Source organism: Vespa crabro, chromosome 1 (assembly GCF_910589235.1).
Source record: "Vespa crabro chromosome 1, iyVesCrab1.2, whole genome shotgun sequence".
NCBI classification, from domain to species: Eukaryota; Metazoa; Arthropoda; class Insecta; order Hymenoptera; family Vespidae; genus Vespa; species Vespa crabro.
In genome coordinates this window covers 20,790,748-20,810,912 of record NC_060955.1, presented here as the reverse complement: position 1 = coordinate 20,810,912, position 20,165 = coordinate 20,790,748, and the positions used below count along the sequence as shown (strand labels likewise).

At 29.6% G+C, this 20,165-nt stretch overlaps 1 protein-coding gene across 5 annotated transcripts; it reads left to right on the top strand.

Annotated features, from left to right (window-relative positions):
• The first annotated feature begins 207 nt into the window (after positions 1–207).
• Positions 208–19,712, top strand: LOC124431665 (dmX-like protein 2). Of its 5 annotated transcripts, none has more exons than XM_046979845.1 (41): positions 208–446; positions 858–1,055; positions 1,167–1,320; positions 1,451–1,534; positions 2,122–2,334; positions 2,407–2,542; positions 2,643–2,840; positions 2,961–3,139; positions 3,219–3,431; positions 3,725–3,878; positions 3,967–4,328; positions 4,423–4,730; positions 4,811–5,029; positions 5,121–5,411; positions 5,516–5,662; positions 5,765–6,023; positions 6,094–6,347; positions 6,433–6,646; positions 6,730–7,092; positions 7,168–9,423; positions 9,498–9,812; positions 9,899–10,000; positions 10,059–10,241; positions 10,344–10,574; positions 10,655–10,792; positions 10,892–11,124; positions 11,206–11,387; positions 11,456–11,822; positions 11,907–12,137; positions 12,251–12,503; positions 12,573–12,777; positions 12,859–13,123; positions 13,184–13,357; positions 13,436–13,534; positions 15,106–15,192; positions 16,353–16,413; positions 16,501–16,709; positions 16,796–16,940; positions 17,006–17,223; positions 17,305–17,388; positions 17,452–19,712. In XM_046979845.1, exons 1-41 carry the CDS (start codon positions 360–362, stop codon positions 17,566–17,568), a joined length of 10,188 nt encoding a protein of 3,395 aa, XP_046835801.1. In that variant the 5' UTR covers positions 208–359; the 3' UTR covers positions 17,569–19,712. The 5 variants fall into 5 exon arrangements, with proteins under 5 accessions (XP_046835801.1, XP_046835808.1, XP_046835795.1 ...); XM_046979852.1 differs by having other exon boundaries at positions 209–446; positions 4,435–4,730; positions 10,341–10,574; XM_046979839.1 differs by having other exon boundaries at positions 209–446; positions 10,341–10,574.
• The last annotated feature ends 453 nt before the right edge of the window (positions 19,713–20,165 follow it).

Below are 20,165 nucleotides of genomic sequence, written 5' to 3'. Positions count from 1 at the left end.
CTGTTGTAATATCGTCTATATCTATACGTTTGATATAACTCAATAAAGGAAGAGACCTAAAATGATAATAATTATTTGCGCAGAAGTTTCATGTTACAATCTTAAGAAGGAGTTGCATCTAGAGATTATTCTTTTTTATGACTAAATTTATTTGAGGAAGAAAGGGAGAAATATAGTGATAGATATCCATTTAAAGATGGCCGCACCTTCGCGGCTGGATTACTGTGTCACGTCAATTTTACGTGTCCCTTCGGGATTGCGAGAGGACAAGTTGGTAGTTGATTAACTCGTGCGTGATACTTATATTGGTTAGAAATTAAATTCGTGTTTAAAAATGATCTGATCTTAACGATCACAAAATGAATTGTCATCAAATATTAAGCGGAGCCTGCAATGCAGGCGACCGCTGCTACGCTGTCGGTTCTGTCGAGGGAATATCTTTCACGGTAAGTTTATTACTTTATTTCCTTTAGATTCATTTTTTTTTTCTCCGACGAACGTATGTGTATATATTATACGATCTTTATGATATCGTCCTTGTAGAGATAACAATCTTACATCGTGATATTGAAGAGAAAAAAATGAATTTGACTTAACGTATATGAGAGTCAGCTGATTAAAGACACTTTTGTTATGGATTTATTTCCCGTGTGCATTCGGAATAAGTCAATTATTCGATATTGTACAATTTTTATGATATGATGACAATTGAATAGCGTTATCCATAAATATTATACTTTGCTCTATCCCACATTCTTGAACATTTTTCGATATTTTATATAATAAATTTATAAATATAATATATGCATTTTGGATATAGAAATATCAATTTATATGATATTTTCTATTAAATTCAGGCATACGCTGCTGGTTGCAACATTGTCATTTTGGCTAACAATTTTGAGCGTGTACAAATTATACCAGGAGCTGTACACAACTATATTAGGATTAGTTGTTTGGACTGTAGTACGGATACAGGAAAAATTGCTGCAGCTTATGAAAATCAAGTCTGCATATTTGAGCCAACGCCATTGATACATAGCACTTGTTCACATGTGTGTATTTATTTTTTTTTTTATGACATTTAAGTTATCTCTGTAATTGATATTATATGATTACTGATATAGTATAAGATTATAAAATCTTTTATCTGTAATTTTTTTTAGCAATTGGAATATCGTTGGGTTCAAACAGGAAGTTTACAAACAGAATCTAATATCAGTTCTTTATCATGGAATTTAGAAGGAACGAGGCTATTGACAGGTGGCGAACTTTTGCAATTATGGCATCAAAATATTATGCCATTTCAAGAAGAGCATAGTAAGTTTAATGTGTATATATATATATATATACACAATGACAAAATTAGGAAAAAATGTAAACATATTAGAATTCTGGTTATACAATAACTCTTTAGTTTTATTTATTGATATAAAAATATTATGTACAGCTACAAAGGCAAAAGCGTTACAGTCGGAAGAAAATACTATGAGTGGAAATGATCAAAATGTTACCACACACTCTTCCCAAGATCGTGAGTTCATTCGTTTTGAGAATGAACATTAGTGTTTGCATGTGAAAATATTGCATTGTTGAAAAGCTTTGAGAATATGTCTTTATTATAAATTATTATCTATAATTAATTTTTAGATATTAGCTAATTCAATTCAATTATTTCATTTACATGAGATTATTTTCTTGCTTGAATAATGATCATGATAATATTTTTAATTTACATTTATATATTAGTTATTGTAAAATTATTACATATGCTAGTCTGTACAGTTATTTTGTATTAGTTTATATATTATTTTGTAGCAATAATTTCATGTAATAAAACATTTAGTTAAATTAATTTAATAAGAGCTAGAAGCATCAATTTTTTTATATTATTTAGCATTTTGAGTAACAATAATCCAGCATGAATTACTGTAACCTTTGATACATTATATCATCAATGTCAATGCTTTATATGCTACATATTATAACCATCAAACTGATATTGAACATATAAAGGATATTATGATTAAATATATTGTATATTTTTTTAAGTATAGTTTAGTAATATAAAACTATATAAAAGGTTTATGGAAACTTATATAAACATATACTTTGCTATAGCTGGAGCAGTGACATTCTCTATTGGAGGTGAAGCTGAAAGTCCTGGACCTGGGGATTCTAATAATGCTAATGATCCAGGTGCATGGAATTGTGTATGGAAATGCCGTACAGCTACACCAGTACATCTTATGAGATTTAGCCCAGATGGAACTTTATTCGCAACAACAGGGATGAATGACAGATTAGTCAAAATTTGGTTTGAAAATAAACAAAGTTAGTATCTGATTCTAAAATAATAATGTATATATGTCAAGTAATCCAAACAACATTTATTTTTACATTTAGTTTTTCCATTGCGAAGTGTAGATCAATCAAATTTTTCTCAAACATTATCAAGTGATAGTTACAGTTTCGTATACGTAGCACATCCACGTGCTGTAACTCATTTATCATGGAGAAAAACAAGCAAATATATGCCCAAGTATGTATACTATTATAAGATAAATAAAATTTAATAAAAATCTATCTGAATCTATGTCTATCGGTATTGAACTTTAATTAAAATTTTTTTTAATAATTAGAGGCTCAGTATCTAACATGTTGGTAACTTCATGCCGGGATAACATTTGTCGAGTGTGGACAGAAACCATACCACCTGAAATAGAAGGTTTGGCTAATATGAGTCAGTTCGAAGGTTCTGATAGACATGGACATCATGGGAAACATCGCCATCATAATATGCATAAACATAGATTTATGCAACGACTGAAACATATGAAGTATGTAGAACATATTCTTATATTAATAATATAATGTTTAAACATTAAAATTACATGGTTGAATAATATTTTCTTAATACAATTTGTTTTTTATTGGTGTTATTTTTCATGAAAAATTAGAACATGTTTTCATATTCGTCGCCATGCTAAACAACAACATCAAGCAGGCCATGCGGCACCTACTTTGCCAACTTTACCTTCAACGTATTCTGTGCATGACTTTCATAATAATTATCAAAGTTCTGGCCACTATCCAGGCATGCACTTCCACTTAGCAGCTAGCATTAATGCAGAGACTGGTATTATAAAATATTAAATATTTAAAACATGAAGATAATATTACTTTGATATAATTTGCAATATATATTCATGTTATAGATATTCCATTAGTACCAAGTTTAATAACTGGAGATCCTGAAAGAGAACCAAATTTCATTTTGCATTGGCTTAATAACAAAGAAATGCATTTTACTATGCAAGCTGAAAGTATTTTACAAGAGCTTACACGAAAGGTAGTAGAAAAGGAAGAGGGATTGCAACAACAAGAAGTTGATCATATAGATCATGATTCAGAGGATGAATATACATTAAGTAAGTTATATAGCTTTTTCTTTTATATATATATGTATATATATATATTTGACTTAATAATTTTTTAATTTTTTATCACTTTTTTCATAATTAATATATTGTCCATAATACAACTTGAATTACAGAAATATATTACATATGAATTTGTATATAGTTTTATAAATATATGTATTAAGGCATAATTTTGATATTTCTGTAATAGAATTAATAAGAATTCCTTGCATGCAATATAGTTTTTCGTTAGTGAATGTGTTTATTAGGAAGCATCTTATCCTGTTATATGCTCTATGCAGAAAAAGGAAATCGATCGCAAAGTGCACAGAAGCAAGGTGTTGGTGGACGATCTGCCAGTCAGGAAGATCATAGCAGTGATGAACACCATACTACACATACTACTTCCTCTCATCATAGCTTGGCTCATAGTGCACATTCTCATCAAAGTCTTAGGTATGATACAATGATTTTTTATATCATACAATGTTATAATTTTATTATAAGAATGTATTAAATTACTTTTTTTAAACTTATATTACAGCAATACTACATCTATAAATTCTATTGCAACAGATGCAACATCTTCAATGAATCATGCACCAGATTCGTTAGATACAAAAATAGAAACATTATTAAGAGACTGGCATCATAATCCAGATTTGCTTTTCTCAATTCATCCTATAGATGGAAGCTTTTTGATATGGCATATTGAATGGTTAGATGAATATCATCCTGGTTCATTTAGACAAGCACAGATTTCATTTTCCACACGAATACCAAATGCATTTCCTCTTGGTGATGCATCTACTATGAGCCACAATGTATCCATGTATTCTCATAATACTGGAGGACCGTTACTAAACATTCGAGAAGTTGCAAAATCTTCAACTAAACCTACAGATCGTAAGTAATTGAATAATTATAAAATATGGATTTTAATTAAGGATGTACAATATTTACACTTTGTAGTATCTTATCTATTTTATCAATCATTAAGAAATTTTTAAAGCTGCTGAAATAACAACACCATTACCAAGCCTTATTGAACAAGATGAAGAACAATCAACATTAACTTCAAGAGCAGGACAAGAATTATTGAATAGTGTGCAACATGTTGATCAAGGTCAAAATAAAACAACTTCCACAGGTGTTAATAATGCAGAGAGTGGAAAAAATCAAGAGTTAAATCAAGTTAATGATTTATTAACTCATCCTAGCCCAATGGTATCAATGGTGTCAAAACACTCTAATGGAACATTAAATCTTTGGCAACTTACATTTGCTGATAAGACGAAATTCTCTCAGGTAAGTTTCTCTTTCTCTCTCTCTCCTTTTTTTTATAAAAATAAAATACTTTTTATAACACATTTTTTTTTTTATATTAGGTGCTAAGTATAGGTCATGCATGTAGAGCTTCTGGACATCGTTTCCGAGTAAATGACATTACTTGTCATCCTGTTCTTCCATTGTTGGTAACAACTTCACATCATAATATACCTGAGTTTTCTAATACTTGTTCTCAAAATGCAGATACTACAGAACATGTAGATCATAAGCAGGATGTGAATAAATCAAAAGATATGCCATCGGCTATATGTATAAATGTAATTTTTAATTTTAATTTTCATTAACATATATATGTATATATATATACGTATGTGTGTGTGTTAATGATTATATATTTTTATATATTAGGGTTTCTGCAGTGAATTAATTCTTTGGAGAGTAGATGCTGTAGGACCTTTATCTAAAAGTGGCGGAGTTTCTGAATTAGCACGAATTAATTCTCCAGAAATTTCTGCATTTAGTAACGTTGCCTGGATTCCAACATTATTACCAAGCACAACATTAGGAAATTTATCTAATTCTCCTAGTGCTTGTTTTGTTGCTAGTGATGGGGAGTGTCTCAGAGTTTATCAAGCTGTCATTGATGCTAGAACTTTGTTAGCAGAAGTATCTATTAGTGAAAGAAGGAGCAGAATGATGGTCTGTAATCGATTCAAATTATTTCAATATTAACAGTTGATATAATAGAATGTTAAATCATTTTTAATTATTTCATTTATTTTTTTTTTTTTCTTTTTTTTTAGGATTCAATGGTCAGTCTCTCCACGGATATTTCATCTGATGATGGTATTAGACATTCTATACATGATAGAATAAAAATAGTTTCTCAACAATCAACAGCTAGACCAGGATGTATTATACAATTAGATGCTATCGATGATGCTACTCATGTAAGTTTTGTTCATTTTTTAAAATTTTATATTTATATTGCAATAAAATAAACGTATATTTTTATAATAATGTATTTATAATTATAACATTTGAAATTTTAGGATTGGCAAAATACTCAATTCCTTCATGTATTCCAAGAGCAATTAATTACTGGCGAAAGAAGTGATGAAAAACAATGTGGAGTAGATACCTCAAGTAATGATTTAGGTCTAATGGAATCGACATTGGATGCTATGGTAGATCTTCAACAATCAGCAATTTTTGAAGAACCATTTTATATTGTGGTTTTAGAAAGAACTCAACAAGGAACAACAGTACATATGTGGCGTTTAGTTATTGCATCACAACCTGAGACAACAGGTACGTGTTACACATTTATTGCAAAATATATTATAACAGTGTCTTATTTACAATGTATTTATTCTTACAGGATTATCAGGATCAATGATGTATGTCCCAGATTCTCATTTAGTCCAAGATGAAGATGAGGAAGGTACACCCGGACGATCTAGTCATCAAGAAGGTAGAAGATCTCGTAGACCAAGTCAAAATGGATATAGAAGTAGACGTGAAAGTCAAGCTGAATATGATACAGCTTTCCTTCATCATCGACATAATAGTCATGTTCTTATTACAACTACGAAAGTTTGCACTCAAGAATTACCATTACCGGATGGAGTGGAGGTTTTTATTTTTATTCTTAATTTTGTCTAATAGAATATATACAATTATCTATTATCTTTTTCTTTGTCTTTCTCTCTATAAATAGGTAATACATGCGGCACCAGCAGCAGGACACTTAAGTAGTTCATCTATATATCCTGCTTGTTTTGCACCATACATTATTGTAACAGCGTGCAGTGATAGTACCATACGCTTTTGGAAATGTAAAGTTACAAAAACTATACCAGACAAACTTGATTATGAATGGTGTGAATGGGAGATGGTCAGAAAAGATCAAGAATCTACAATTGATATTACCGGTATATTATTAATCACAACACAAATTTTTGTACAAATTATACATATGAAAAAATCTTTCATATTTTCTTGTATCATTTTATAGGTCAACCATTAAATATTAGTGCAGCTTATAGTGGTCGTATTGCTTGTGCTTATAAATATGGGAAATCATTTACACGTCCTACAAAAAGCGATCCTGATTCAAGATATGTAAACCTTTGTGTTGCAATATATGAATGTGAAAGTACAGGTGGCAGTGAATGGATTTTAGAGGATACAATTCATTTGAAGAATATTCATTTACCTCGAATTCCAGTAGATCAACATTTAGATCTTAGCTATTTGTATGATAGTAGATTTTTACAGAAAAAACAAAGGCTTACGCAAGTTTTACAAACTCTTAGCCACGAAGACATAAGATCACCAAGGAACGGCGAAAATGGAGAAAGTACAAAATCTAACGCTGGTAAAATATATACGATAATTAATTATTTTATAATTTAAAAATACTTTTCATATCATATCATATCATCTATTTAAGGTTTGCTGGCAGTTCCTTCATTCAGTACTCTTCAATCTTTACGAAAATCAATCATAGAAAATGGTAACACGTGTCCACTGACGCAAAAACATTTAGTTCAATTGGATTGGGTATCCAAAGAAGATGGTTCTCATATATTAACAGTTGGTGTTGGATCCAAAATTATGTTGTTCACACCAGTTTGCTCTGACCTTGCACAAGCAAATATGAAAGCAATGAAAGAATCTCAAAGTAGTAACAGACCAATATTAAGAAAAACTTCATCACTAGCACAACCACAGTTTGTAGATGAAATTCGATGGATGAAATTAAGAAAGATTGAATTAACTACAGCCGATGGATTGCCACCTTTACCTATGCAAATATCATGGGTAAGAGATGGTATTTTAGTTGTTGGTATGGATTCAGAGATGCATGTTTATTCACAATGGAAACCAAGTCCAAAGAAAGATTGTTTCCATTCAAATCTACAACATCAGGAATCAGATGAATTTCAAGCAAGTAGAAATCTAAGAGACGAAGATTTAAGAACCTTAGCTCAAGAAACGTCGCAACGAAGATTGGCTAATGTATCATCTATGCCACATTTATCACGCGTTAGTAGTATTAATTTAACGATGCTCGATGCTAAGAAAAAACGTGGGATACAAAATGAGAATGTTAGTTTCGATTACATGCCCGATTATGGTCTTTTTGAAGCATCAAGGATAGCTTGTCCTGTATTACCGCAATATCATCCAAAACAGTTAATGGAATTGTTAAATTCTGGAAAAATTCGATGGGTTAAAGCTATTCTATCGCATTTAGTTAGATGTATAGGAAGTTCGTGTTCTTTGAGAGTTGATGATGAAAATATGGTTAAACAAAGAGGTGGATGGTCTAGATCAAGGACAATGTCAGTCAGTTACGTTGGTACAACTTCACCACTCGAACCAAGAGGTTCAACGACTCAAATACCAGAAGAACTTACTTTAGATTATGCTGAAATCACTTCTATATCACCGTTACCACTTTGGACTCTCTTAATTGCAGATAAAGAAACAAATGCTGTTCAACAAAATGAAGATAAACAGGATTATAATGAATTATTTGATAGTAATTTGGAAGAAGGTGATTCATTAGATGATATGTTAGATGAAGATTATGATTGTTCACATCAAAAGGACAGACGAGCTTCGGTACCAGAAAGACAAGGAATATCTCATTTTGGTCCCAGACAGGGTAGAATGTTGTCGCGTCTTTTAACTCATACTCATTTACCTGGTCTATCTAGTCTTGATCAAATGCATCTTCTTGCATTAGCTGATACCGTGTCAACATGTAATGTTGATTTTGCAGAACGTTTTGCAATAGATGCAGCTAAAAATGCAATTGCAAAGGAAAATTTAACAGGTATACCCGATGGCGAAGCAGTTTCTATGGATTCATTGGATGACTGTGGGCTCAGATTCCTTTTGGCTATGAAACATTATAATTATTTAATACGTTGTCTTCCATTGGCACAAAGAGCACAATTCCAGAAGCAAGGTATTTCATCTAATAACCTTGTATGGGCTTTTCATTCCGAGTCTGAAGAAGAATTGCTAGGATTAATTCCATCATATGCAAAAGGACAGCCCAAATGGTCTGTATTAAAAGAACTTGGTGTTGGTTGGTGGATTAGAAGTAATATTGTGTTAAAACGATGTATCGATAAGATCGCTAAAGCAGCATTTCAACAAAATCAAGATCCTTTGGACGCCGCTATTTATTATTTAGCTATGAAGAAAAAGAATTTAGTATGGGGATTATTTAGAAATAAAAAAGATGACAGAATGACCTCCTTTTTTGCAAATAACTTTACAGAAAACAGATGGAGAAAAGCAGCCTTGAAAAATGCATTTGCTCTACTTGGAAAGCAAAGATTTGAACATGCTGCAGCATTCTTTTTATTAGCAGGTGCATTAAAAGATGCCATTGATGTATGCCTGGACAAATTAAATGATATTCAACTTGCAATGGTTATTGCAAGACTTTACGAAGATGATACAACATCTCCACATATGAGAAGATTGCTTTATGAGGAAATTTTAGGTTGCGATAAAGACGGTCAAAATCAAGATATGAACAAATGTCATCCTGATCCTTTTCTACGAAGTATGGCACTGTGGATACTTAAAGATCATTCAGGATCTCTCAATACTTTACTTTTAACTAATGTTGGTACTATGCATCCACAATATAATGATGAATCTGACAAACCTGAGGGTGCTACAGGTGATTTTTGTTTATATTTATAATTAATTATAATTTGACGATACTTTTCCTAACTTATTTTTCATATATTACAGCAAATCCAAATGTCTTCAATTTTTATGTCTATTTACGTACACATCCATTATTAATTAGACAGTATATTGCTTCTACTGCACAAGATAAAAAGAAGGGTCATTCTGTAGTTATATCAGGATTTAGTTATGGTACAGAGGTGAAAACTCAACCAGATAAACATCTTACGTTAGAAGACAGTATTACTCCCTTAGAAAGACAATTATATTTCACTACTGCTCATGCTCATTTTAAAGCAGGCTGTCCTGCTCTTGCTCTTGAGGTTTTGTCTAAATTACCTAGTAAAGTTATGGACACAAATTGTGAAAATTCACCTAGTAAGTTTTATACTATAATAATAAATAATATTATTAAAAAAAAAAAAAAAATGAATGAAAGTCTATAATTAATGCTCATTATTTAGGTCTCTTGAATAGTCCAACCAAATCCAGGACACAAGATGTACAAATAGATACAGGGATTATTGTTTGGGGTGCAGAAATTAAAAAAACTTCTGACACTCAAGGTATAAATTAATTATACATTTATAATAACAAAATATAAAGTTAAACATTTTTCGTTAGAATCGATTGCTTCTATTGATTGGGGAGTTACCAATTGGTCGCAACCTATTGTGCGAGAAACTGAAGAATTAGTGTTGAACTGGGACGATGATAATGCCGATAACGAAGATGGTGATAGTCCTCCATTAAGCATGAAACTGGATGGAAATCAAAATGGCATTGTTAATAAATTAGACAAAGAAGGTACGAATATTTTTTTTCTTTTTCGTTATAATTTTTTAATTAATAACATTAAATATTTATTAGGAATTAATAAGACAATAAAAATATTTAATATTTTAGAAGAACTTGCAAAATCATCTGGGCAGTTAGACATTATGGCACAACAATTAAAATTTGTTGCTTGTTTAAAAATTCTCATGGAAGAATTATCAACATTAGCTACTGGTTTTGAAGTGGATGGAGGGCAACTTAGGTATCAATTGTATGTTTGGCTGGAACGAGAAGTAGATGCTTTGAGACAACTTTGTAATTATAGTGTCAATACGGATGGAGATGCGAATAATACTTCAGAATGTAATTATATAAGAAATTTTATTTTACACGTCAAAACAAAATAAATTTCAATATGTACTATATTGTAAAATCAATTTTAGATGAAGGTGGAATGGTAGATGATGTACCTCCATGTAGGGCTGGAGAACAACCAACACTGCATGAAATATTAGTTGCAGAAAAATTAGATTTTGAAGCTAAAGTACAAAGAGCTGCCAAAAGGAAGAAATGGTTGAAAGGTAATGTAATACAGTTAAATTGTATAAAATATAAATTCAAATATTTAAGAGAATATGAACAAAAAAAAAAAAGAAAATATATTTAATTATATATTTTAGCTAATGAAACATTGTTAAGAACATTATTATCGTATTGTTCTCTTCACGGAGCATCCGGTGGTGGTTTAGCATCCGTGAGGATGGAATTAGTACTTCTTTTACAAGAATTACAACAGGAGAAAACTCAACAGCAATTACTTAGTCCACTTCCTTTCCCGACAACTCTTCCTTTGTTAAGCGCGAGTGTTGCTTGTAATAAAACAGTAGTTGCTGATCCTGTCAGACATTTACAGGTTCGTAGTAAAAAAATGATAACAGGATATTCGATTTTAAAATGATAAGAAAATAATGATAATTTTATTCTTTATGTTTAGTCTTTAGCACATGATATGTTACAAACATTAGTAGAATTACGAAATCCTCCAATGCCTAATAGAAATACATATTGCCGTGAAGTATTTATAATGAGAGATTTAGCAGTTGCACTTAGTGCTTGTATTTATCAATCTTTATGCGATTCCGATACTTTTGTTATGAAACATCATCAACCAGATAGGTAACATGATCTTTATTAAATAATGACATACCTATAAATATTTTTATAATACTTAATTTTTTTTCCAGCTTCCCGGTAGTAGCAGAAATAGAAACATTTTCTGGTGGTCATTTAGTTGCTTCAAATCGTTATCATCGACGATATTCAACGGACGATGGAGTATGCATAACTACCTCACCCTCTAAGTGGCCCGGCGTTACAAATTTACGTGCTTTATTGGCACGCGAAAAAGATGAAGATACACCAAAATTAAACATTCTTCTTTGTGAAACTTTTGTAGCAACGTATATGAGTTTATTCGTTTATGCCTTATCAAGCTGTGATAGCCATATCTTATATAGACTTGTTGGTCAATGTTTTGACAATAGTACTTGGTCTTGTCTTTTTGGAGGTGGTGTTAAAAAATTATTGCGAGTAGCAAGCACGAGTAGTCAGGTTAGCATATATCTTAATATTTTTATATCATTATATTTTCAACCTGTATGTATAAATTTCAATTATTCTGTATAAATATTACAGAGTGCTAATACAAATGCTATCGAGAAAGCAGAGATTTCGAATGAAAGTCAAAGTACTACTAGTGCCATGTGGAATACTATGACATCACTGACTAAACAACGTATGAAATTAAATATGAAATTGTTAGGACAATTCACAGGACAACAACCAAATATGAAGGAAGACAAACCAACGTACAGAGAACAATTTGTTTCACCCCAGATGAGCATGGTTTCCTATTTCCTGATGAAGGTAATACATTACTTAATTTATTAAAACTATATATATATATATATATATATATATATATATATATATATATATATCTTAAATACAAATTATTTATATCAATTGTATTTCATTAGCCACGTATAGAGAGTGAATATGCCGATGAAATTGACTACGATTCGTCAGACTCTGCTGTATCGGACTTAGATTCTTCTGAAGATGAGGAAGACGTGTTTGATACGAATTCGAAGCCAAAGATTAAACCAAAGGACAACATAGAACATTCTAATCCAAATTCTCATAGCTGGTGTATCATGAGATTAGCAATTGTTAAAATATTGCAAAAGCAATTGCAAGATTTCTTAAACGTTGCAGGCATAGAAATGCAAGGTAATTTTATTTAATATACATTGTAATTCGCGATTTTGTATTAACTTAAAATTGATATTTTTGTTACAGAATTACCTGTGAGTAGTCCATTAATTCATGGCACATTAGGTATTGTAGCACAATGGCAGGAAACTTTAAGGGAGGAATTAGAGTCAAAAGGACCGGCTCCTATAAATTATATACCAGGTTGTACACCAGATCCAGCGCCCACACCTGGAAAACCAGCTATTCATAAGTATCGTGCATTATTAGAAAAAGGAAACACGCCTTTTAAGTAAGTAAAATTAAATTAAAAAATAAATTGTATTATTAATTATCTATCCGTTTAAAATGAATAATCCTTTCGCCATATTAGTACCCGCATGGCATCCGCAGCTCCTGCAAATCGTTTATGGTGCTACTTAGTTAGACAAGAATTGGTTCAAGATATATTTATAAGAGCAGTGTTTGGAAAAAGGAGATCGTTATCATCTATACTCGATAGTAATCAAACAGCTATTGATAATTTAAATCGAGGAGAGGATAAAGGAGGAAGCGACAGTGGTACAACAAGCGTAGCTGAGCCTGTCAGAATTATTCACAAGGAGCAAGATAGTATTAGTGCATTTTGCCTAAATCAGGTTTGTTTTAATTTATTTATTACTATGACAACATTATAATTAATTAATTTGTTTGACCAGGTGAATGGAGGATTAATGGCTTTAGCCACCCCTCGTGAAGTTCAGGAAATGAATATATCATTACTCTTAGAACTTCCATCGTGGCTAGAAGATGAATGTGAATTCGATATAATTAATTTAAGTAAACAACAGGATGCAGAATCCGTACAACCAACTAGCTTCTTAGTTATACAGGTATAAATTCAATAAAGATTCATTATTTATTATCTTAGATAAAATATATATATATGTGAGGTATTTGATTATTTACAGACAGCAGCTGATCGTCCATTACTTGCACAAAGTCCACAATCAAATAGTCCTCAACCTCAGTCAGGTATAGCGAGCCAGAGTGGCCGAGGTGCTAGTGTGGTGAGTTGACATTTATATTGTATAAATTGTATATGTTGTCACAGTAATCTGATTTCTATGTTTTCAAATAATCATCTTCGTATTATTATTTTTTTGTTTTTACGTTATACTAATATTATTCTGATATTCTGTGTTGTACAGGACACTAAAGTTTTTCTTTTTTTTTATCTTCCCAGTGTTTATAACATTTAGTGCCTATTTGTTTAACATTTTCAAATCTGTTTGCATTGTTGTCTATTATTTTCTTCATATAATCAAAATTCTAATGAGATTTTCTTCTGATTTTTTCAAATATTTTAATATGTATATGATTTTATGTTTAAGAGAAACAGCATTTATGCTAATATAATATAACAAATATTAAATATATAAACTCAAAGATACCAAAACTGAATATCAATCGATTGAAAAATGTTGTGCTCCTTTGCATCTGTGTTAATGTATATAAATCAATTAATGTTTGTATCCTCTATAACAAATAAGTCTACTTTTACTGGCACCATAATTTTTTAAGAAACTAAGAGATTAATTTATATTTAAAACAGAATATAATGGTGGATGCAGTTAATTTGTAAATTGCAATGGCTGCAGATAGTAAAAAGAAAAAAAGAAATAGTAGTAACAATAATAATAATAATAATGTTGATATTATTTTAAACTAGACCATATATATATATATATATATATATATATTGAGTCTAATAAAAACTATTAAGATTGATAGATTTTTTTTTTAAATATATACAAATATTTCATTTTTTATGCAAAACTATTAATCCAGGTTGTTCCTTGAATTTATAAATAGTAAAAATTAAGCAGTTTCTCTTAGCTAATTTATATTGTACAAGTATATTGATAAAGCAGATATAAATTTCTGTAATGCACTTATAGTGGCTTTATTTTTTATTTATTTGTCTCTTATCATATGCAATGCACATATTCGCAATTAAATTCTTTGTATCACAAATATTTTAGCACATAAGTGATACTATTATTATCTTTTATTAAGTAACATTATAACTTTGACTTTACGTGATCATGTATTTAAATGGTATTTTTTGTCTCGATTATTTAAGTATTGTGGAGTCATAAATAAGAAAAATAAAGAACATATAAGTTATTTTATCCATTGCATGGAATGTCAAGAATTAATTTGCACAGTGCCTTATTAATTAGGGCACGGCTATATGCAAGGCTTGCTCGTTTTAAAAGGTATTTATTTAAGTTTTGCAAAAAAAAAATGTAATATTTGAATCAAACCATATAACATATGTATTGAAACTATCAATAAATATTTTGCTACTATTTCTTTTTTTTTTTCTTTCTTTTTTTTTAAGAGTTATAATATAAATGAAAAGTTCATTATATTTTTAAGTTTTTTTCTATATTTGTTTTTCTCAAAATATCCCAATATTAAAATAAAATTACGAGTCAAGCCTTGGGAGCCATGAATGTGACATATTGGGTCGGGGTAGCACAAGTGGTGACAGAGACAATGTTGCTTGTTCAATGCTTGCCTAACATCTAACTTGGTCTGCGTCACTGACCTGGTGGCTCATTCGCTCGCTCAGATGAAGGGGATGCCTGCTTTTCCTGGCTCCCACGACCTGCGTTTCTGTCAGTTTGTTGCTGATAGGAGCAAACACTTGTTGCAGCCGGTGAGATAACGATCAAACAGACCCTAGCCTGTCCTAGTGCCAGTTTCATGTTCAATTTCTTGCCTGCTAATGCAGCCTGCTCTGGCTTGTAACATCTCGAGAATAGATCAAAATATATATTTTTAAAGATTATTTTAATAAATATATATCATTGTCATAGAGACAAGTAATTTCTTATAAAAAATTTTAAATGAGATTTATATAGAATTATTGATTTTACAAACCAGATATAAAGAAATTACATTGAATTTCATAGTTCAATGGTAAGGCATGATTATATTAACATTTGATCATTGTGTTTTGTGAATATCACAGATTAGATGTTGAGCACAATTTTTAAAGTGATGAAATGATATTTGTAATATCCTGTTAAAGCATGATTTTAGAAATATGTATAGTAATTTACGAATTCTAGTTATGTATAGGACATTAATTTTATTTATTTTTTCTTGATATCACAGTATGTAAAAAATATATTTCATGTACAAAGTTCAACTGTAATGATAGTGATATTCAGTTGATGGAGCTTGGAGCATAGATATCATTAATTAGCTATCTAAACAAATTCATGGCTTTTGTATAAAGTATATAAACTCTAATTAAATATATGCTGCAAATGAGTGTGCATTGCATGTTGCAGCATTGTATATGTATAACTCGACACGAACAAATGTTTGTTATCAACATAGATTCTGTATAAAACGTGTTAAACTGATGCCGCATTCATATTTGTTTCACATGTTTAGATCACAATTAGATTCATACATTAAACTTTAGTGTCATATCAGAACAAATTTTTTTTTTAAATATTACAATAAATATCAATGTATAAAACGTACATACATACAAAACACACAAAATATTCAGTTTAAATAATGTTCAAAGAAAAAACAACTCATTAAATTTTTAATTTACCGTACTTTACATTTTGCTATGTATTGCATATTATCTGAAAAAGTTTCAAGCATGTTCTACATAGATCAAGTAATTTAATGAACAAATAATTGCTATATTTTTTTGCATTGAAATAAGGAACTATCTGTTATATTCATTTTTGCTAAGCATTACTGCGTTGTTATATTTATTTACGAATATAAATTGTGTATTTTTTATAATTAATATATGCACTTGTTTAACATTATTTTATTTTATTACAACAGATTTTGAAGCATAAAATCGATGGTATCAGAAGGATTTCGTCTCATCCACTTTTACCACTGTGTAAGTATTTTATAATAAATGATTGCATTATAGATTTTATGATTAGTAAAAAATATTCATTAACAATTTATATATTATTGATTTTAGACTTAACTGGATCGCAAGATGGATCAGTCTCGTTATGGGAATGGGGTCATCAAACAGCTGTTGCAACACCAAGACCACCAGGTACATTTGCTAAAGTTACTCGTGTACGTTTTTCTCAACATGGTAACAAATTCGGAGTGGCTGACTCCGATGGACACTTAAGTTTATTCCAAGTGGCTTGTAGAGAAGGAACAGCACGTCCATTTTTTGTAAGTTTCTTTGATGAAAATATTAATATAATTAAGCGATAAATCGATTGTGTTATATTAATCTCAAAATTGTACTTTCTATTTAGAATTATCAGTGCCATAGTAAAGTAACAGCTGATTTCGTCTTTCTTGGAGCATGCAGTCTCATAGCTACCGCAGGTCATGGTTCCGAAGGACGCAATGTTGCGCTTTGGGATACATTACTACCACAAAATAAATCTCTCATACAAGGTATATAAACAACAATTTTATTGAATAGGTATATGCATTCTTTCATTAATTATTTAACTTATTAGGTTTTACGTGTCACGAGCAAGGAGCTAGTTCTCTTGTATTGGCACCACAACATCAATTATTGATAAGTGGTGGTAAAAAAGGAGATATCAATATATTCGATGTACGACAAAGACAACAACGTCATAGATTCCAAGCACATGAATCTGCTATAAAATGTTTAGCTTTGGATCCACATGAGGAATTCTTTGTTAGCGGTGCTGGAGATGGAGATATTAAAGTAAACAAATTAAACTTAATATGTGATTCAGTTTATATAATAAAACTGAATATAAATATGTACAATTGATTATTATTATAGATATGGGGATTAACCGTCCATTGTCTTCTACACTCTTTTCCTGCAGAACATCCTCGATCTAGTTTCTTCAAAAACATTGGACAGGTATATTGTAAATTGTTTTAAAAAATTTATTATAAAGAACGATATTTATATGTTTTATTTCAGGGTGTTACACAATTACACGTAGACTCAGCAGGACGTTTATTTTCATGTGGAGCAGATGGTTCAATGAAAGTCCGTCAGTTGCCAGAGCGTGACTGCGTTGTTCACACATTATATTAAAAAATTTACATTAAAAACTTGTGCTTCACAAATAGGTAAAACTATGCAAAATTTGTTTATGCTTTATGAGGAATAGAGTGGACCATTAAAGATAACTGCATATGTTATCTTATATTACACACGCGGGCAATATATCTCTATTTGAGTTAGCAACATATATCATTGCCAATATATTACACCTCTGTTCATATGACCTGATATATGCAAGTGAATTGGGAATGCTGTATCAAAAATGCAGCTATATAAAATATATGTATTAAAAAATAACAGTCTGATCTTTAGAGACATTGTGTTAGTATTGAGAAATGATTTCTTCAGAAAGTTCCATAAAAATATAATCCCTAAGTATAATATATATATATATATATATATATATATATACATATATATATATACATGTGTGTATATATATATATATACATATATATACACAAATTTATAATTTTGCAATATACGCACACATGTTGATAGTGTGGCACAGTGTTTTAACAAATTAATATGTGTTATAGAAAATAGTTCACAATATGAAAAAATGAAATGTATTCCATATGGAATCATATAGTGTTGCCTAAAACCAAGGTTCTAGAATCTAATTACAAGAAATTATAATTTTAGTTAGATCAGAAGTTAGCTAGTTTTCAGCTTTGTTGTAATATCTATGGTATAATTTGCTATACCTTTAAAACAGTGTATTTTCGCCAAAGTGTATATATCATATGATAAAACGTAATTTATTATTAACAATCATTCCTTTCTCATATGAAAGTAAACTTATTGATTGATTGAATCTGTAATCTATACGAATCACAATATTTTAATGTAAGATATAATTCTGTGGAAATAGTTCTATTCAAAAGAGAAGAATTCTTTTGAATTACAAAACCTAAGCAATCATTTCCTGCAGAATGTATAGCTATCAAGTATACAATCAATTGTACATTATTCATATGAACATTGTTTATAATTACATGGAATGCGCATTTTCCAATATAAATTTTTTTTCTTTATTTAGACAAAATTAATTGTTGATGTCTTTCGTCTGTAATACATTATAAAATGAAAAACTATTATTATATTCGTTATAGTAGTGATTAAGTAGAAAGTAATTTGTGTAAAAAAATCTCACATAAGAGAATTAATCTATTAAATGATGGTAATAATGGATGATAATAATGATGATGATAATGATAATGATGATAATGATAGTGACGATGGAACATAAATTTCCAAGAAACGAGAAACGTGCAACTACAATTTTGAGTAGATAATACTAAAAGTCTTTAAAGGCTGAAAAGTGAAATAATCTAAATAAGTTCATTGAGATGAATGTTATTTATTCTCTGGAACGGAATATGCAGGTTCCTATCATTGAACACTTAACCTAATTTCATACACAATAAGCTGCGTTAAAAAAAGTAATACAAATAAAATCATTAAACCAATGTAAAATTAATTATTACTGACACATTTATTTCAGTCTTATATATATATATACCTTATTGAATGTACACTAATATTTGCTATTTGTTATTGTTATTACATTGAAGCAAAAGCATATATTACGGCCATAATCACATATATATATATATATATATATAAATTTACCTTTAATATATAAAAATTATTACGTGTCCCTGAAAGGAATTATAATCAATTATTTGTTAAAAAAAAAAATTCTGATATTTCATTAACTTAAACTTTCTTGTACATGATTCGTTGTACGAAAGTAATTCATTGTCAAAAAAAAAAAAAAAAAGTATATAAACATTAGAAATGTCCTGCTTCTTTTATTATTGCGTGTAACATATACATTACGTTCTATGATTTTATTTAGCTTTCGAATGTATACGTTGTATATTAATATATTAAATAACATAATTATATGAGTTACTATATAGACAATCGTTATTAGAATGTTGCTAATGTTACATTGTAACATGTGAATAATCCAAAAAGTCAAAAGTAGTTTGTTAATGATTTTAAATGTTTTCAAATGTATTACATTATTTGACTTAGGGCATATTTTTAAATAATTAACGTATACAGTAATAATCAAATGCTACAGTCTCTTGTTGCTAAATGGTACAGTTACAATTAACTTGTATGTGACTTTTTGAGCAAAAATAAAAAATAACTTTACCTTTTATAAGTTTTATAATTAATCACGAACTCATCAAAAAAATGGTACGTATACAAGATGTTTCACAATAATAAAAAAAAAAAAAAAAAAAAAGAAAAACTTCCACAAAAAATTATTTTGCTTTATTCTTATATATATATACATATATAGATACTTCAAAATAGTATAATATATTAATATTTAAACAATAATACATTTATTTTGATATTTCATAGTTTAAAACAAATCTTAAATATAAAATAAATCTAAATTAATATTTAGAGATAAATTTTAAACGCGTGGTCATTATTTGTTTACGTAAACAAAAATAAACTTTTTATCGACTTTGACTGTATTGAATCAGTTTTTTTTTTTTTCTTAGATTTCGACAATTAAAGATCGAAGTAGTCTTTTTCCAAACGGGTAGGCTTAAATAAATCACATTTCCTATTATTTTAAAAATATTTTATATTATTTG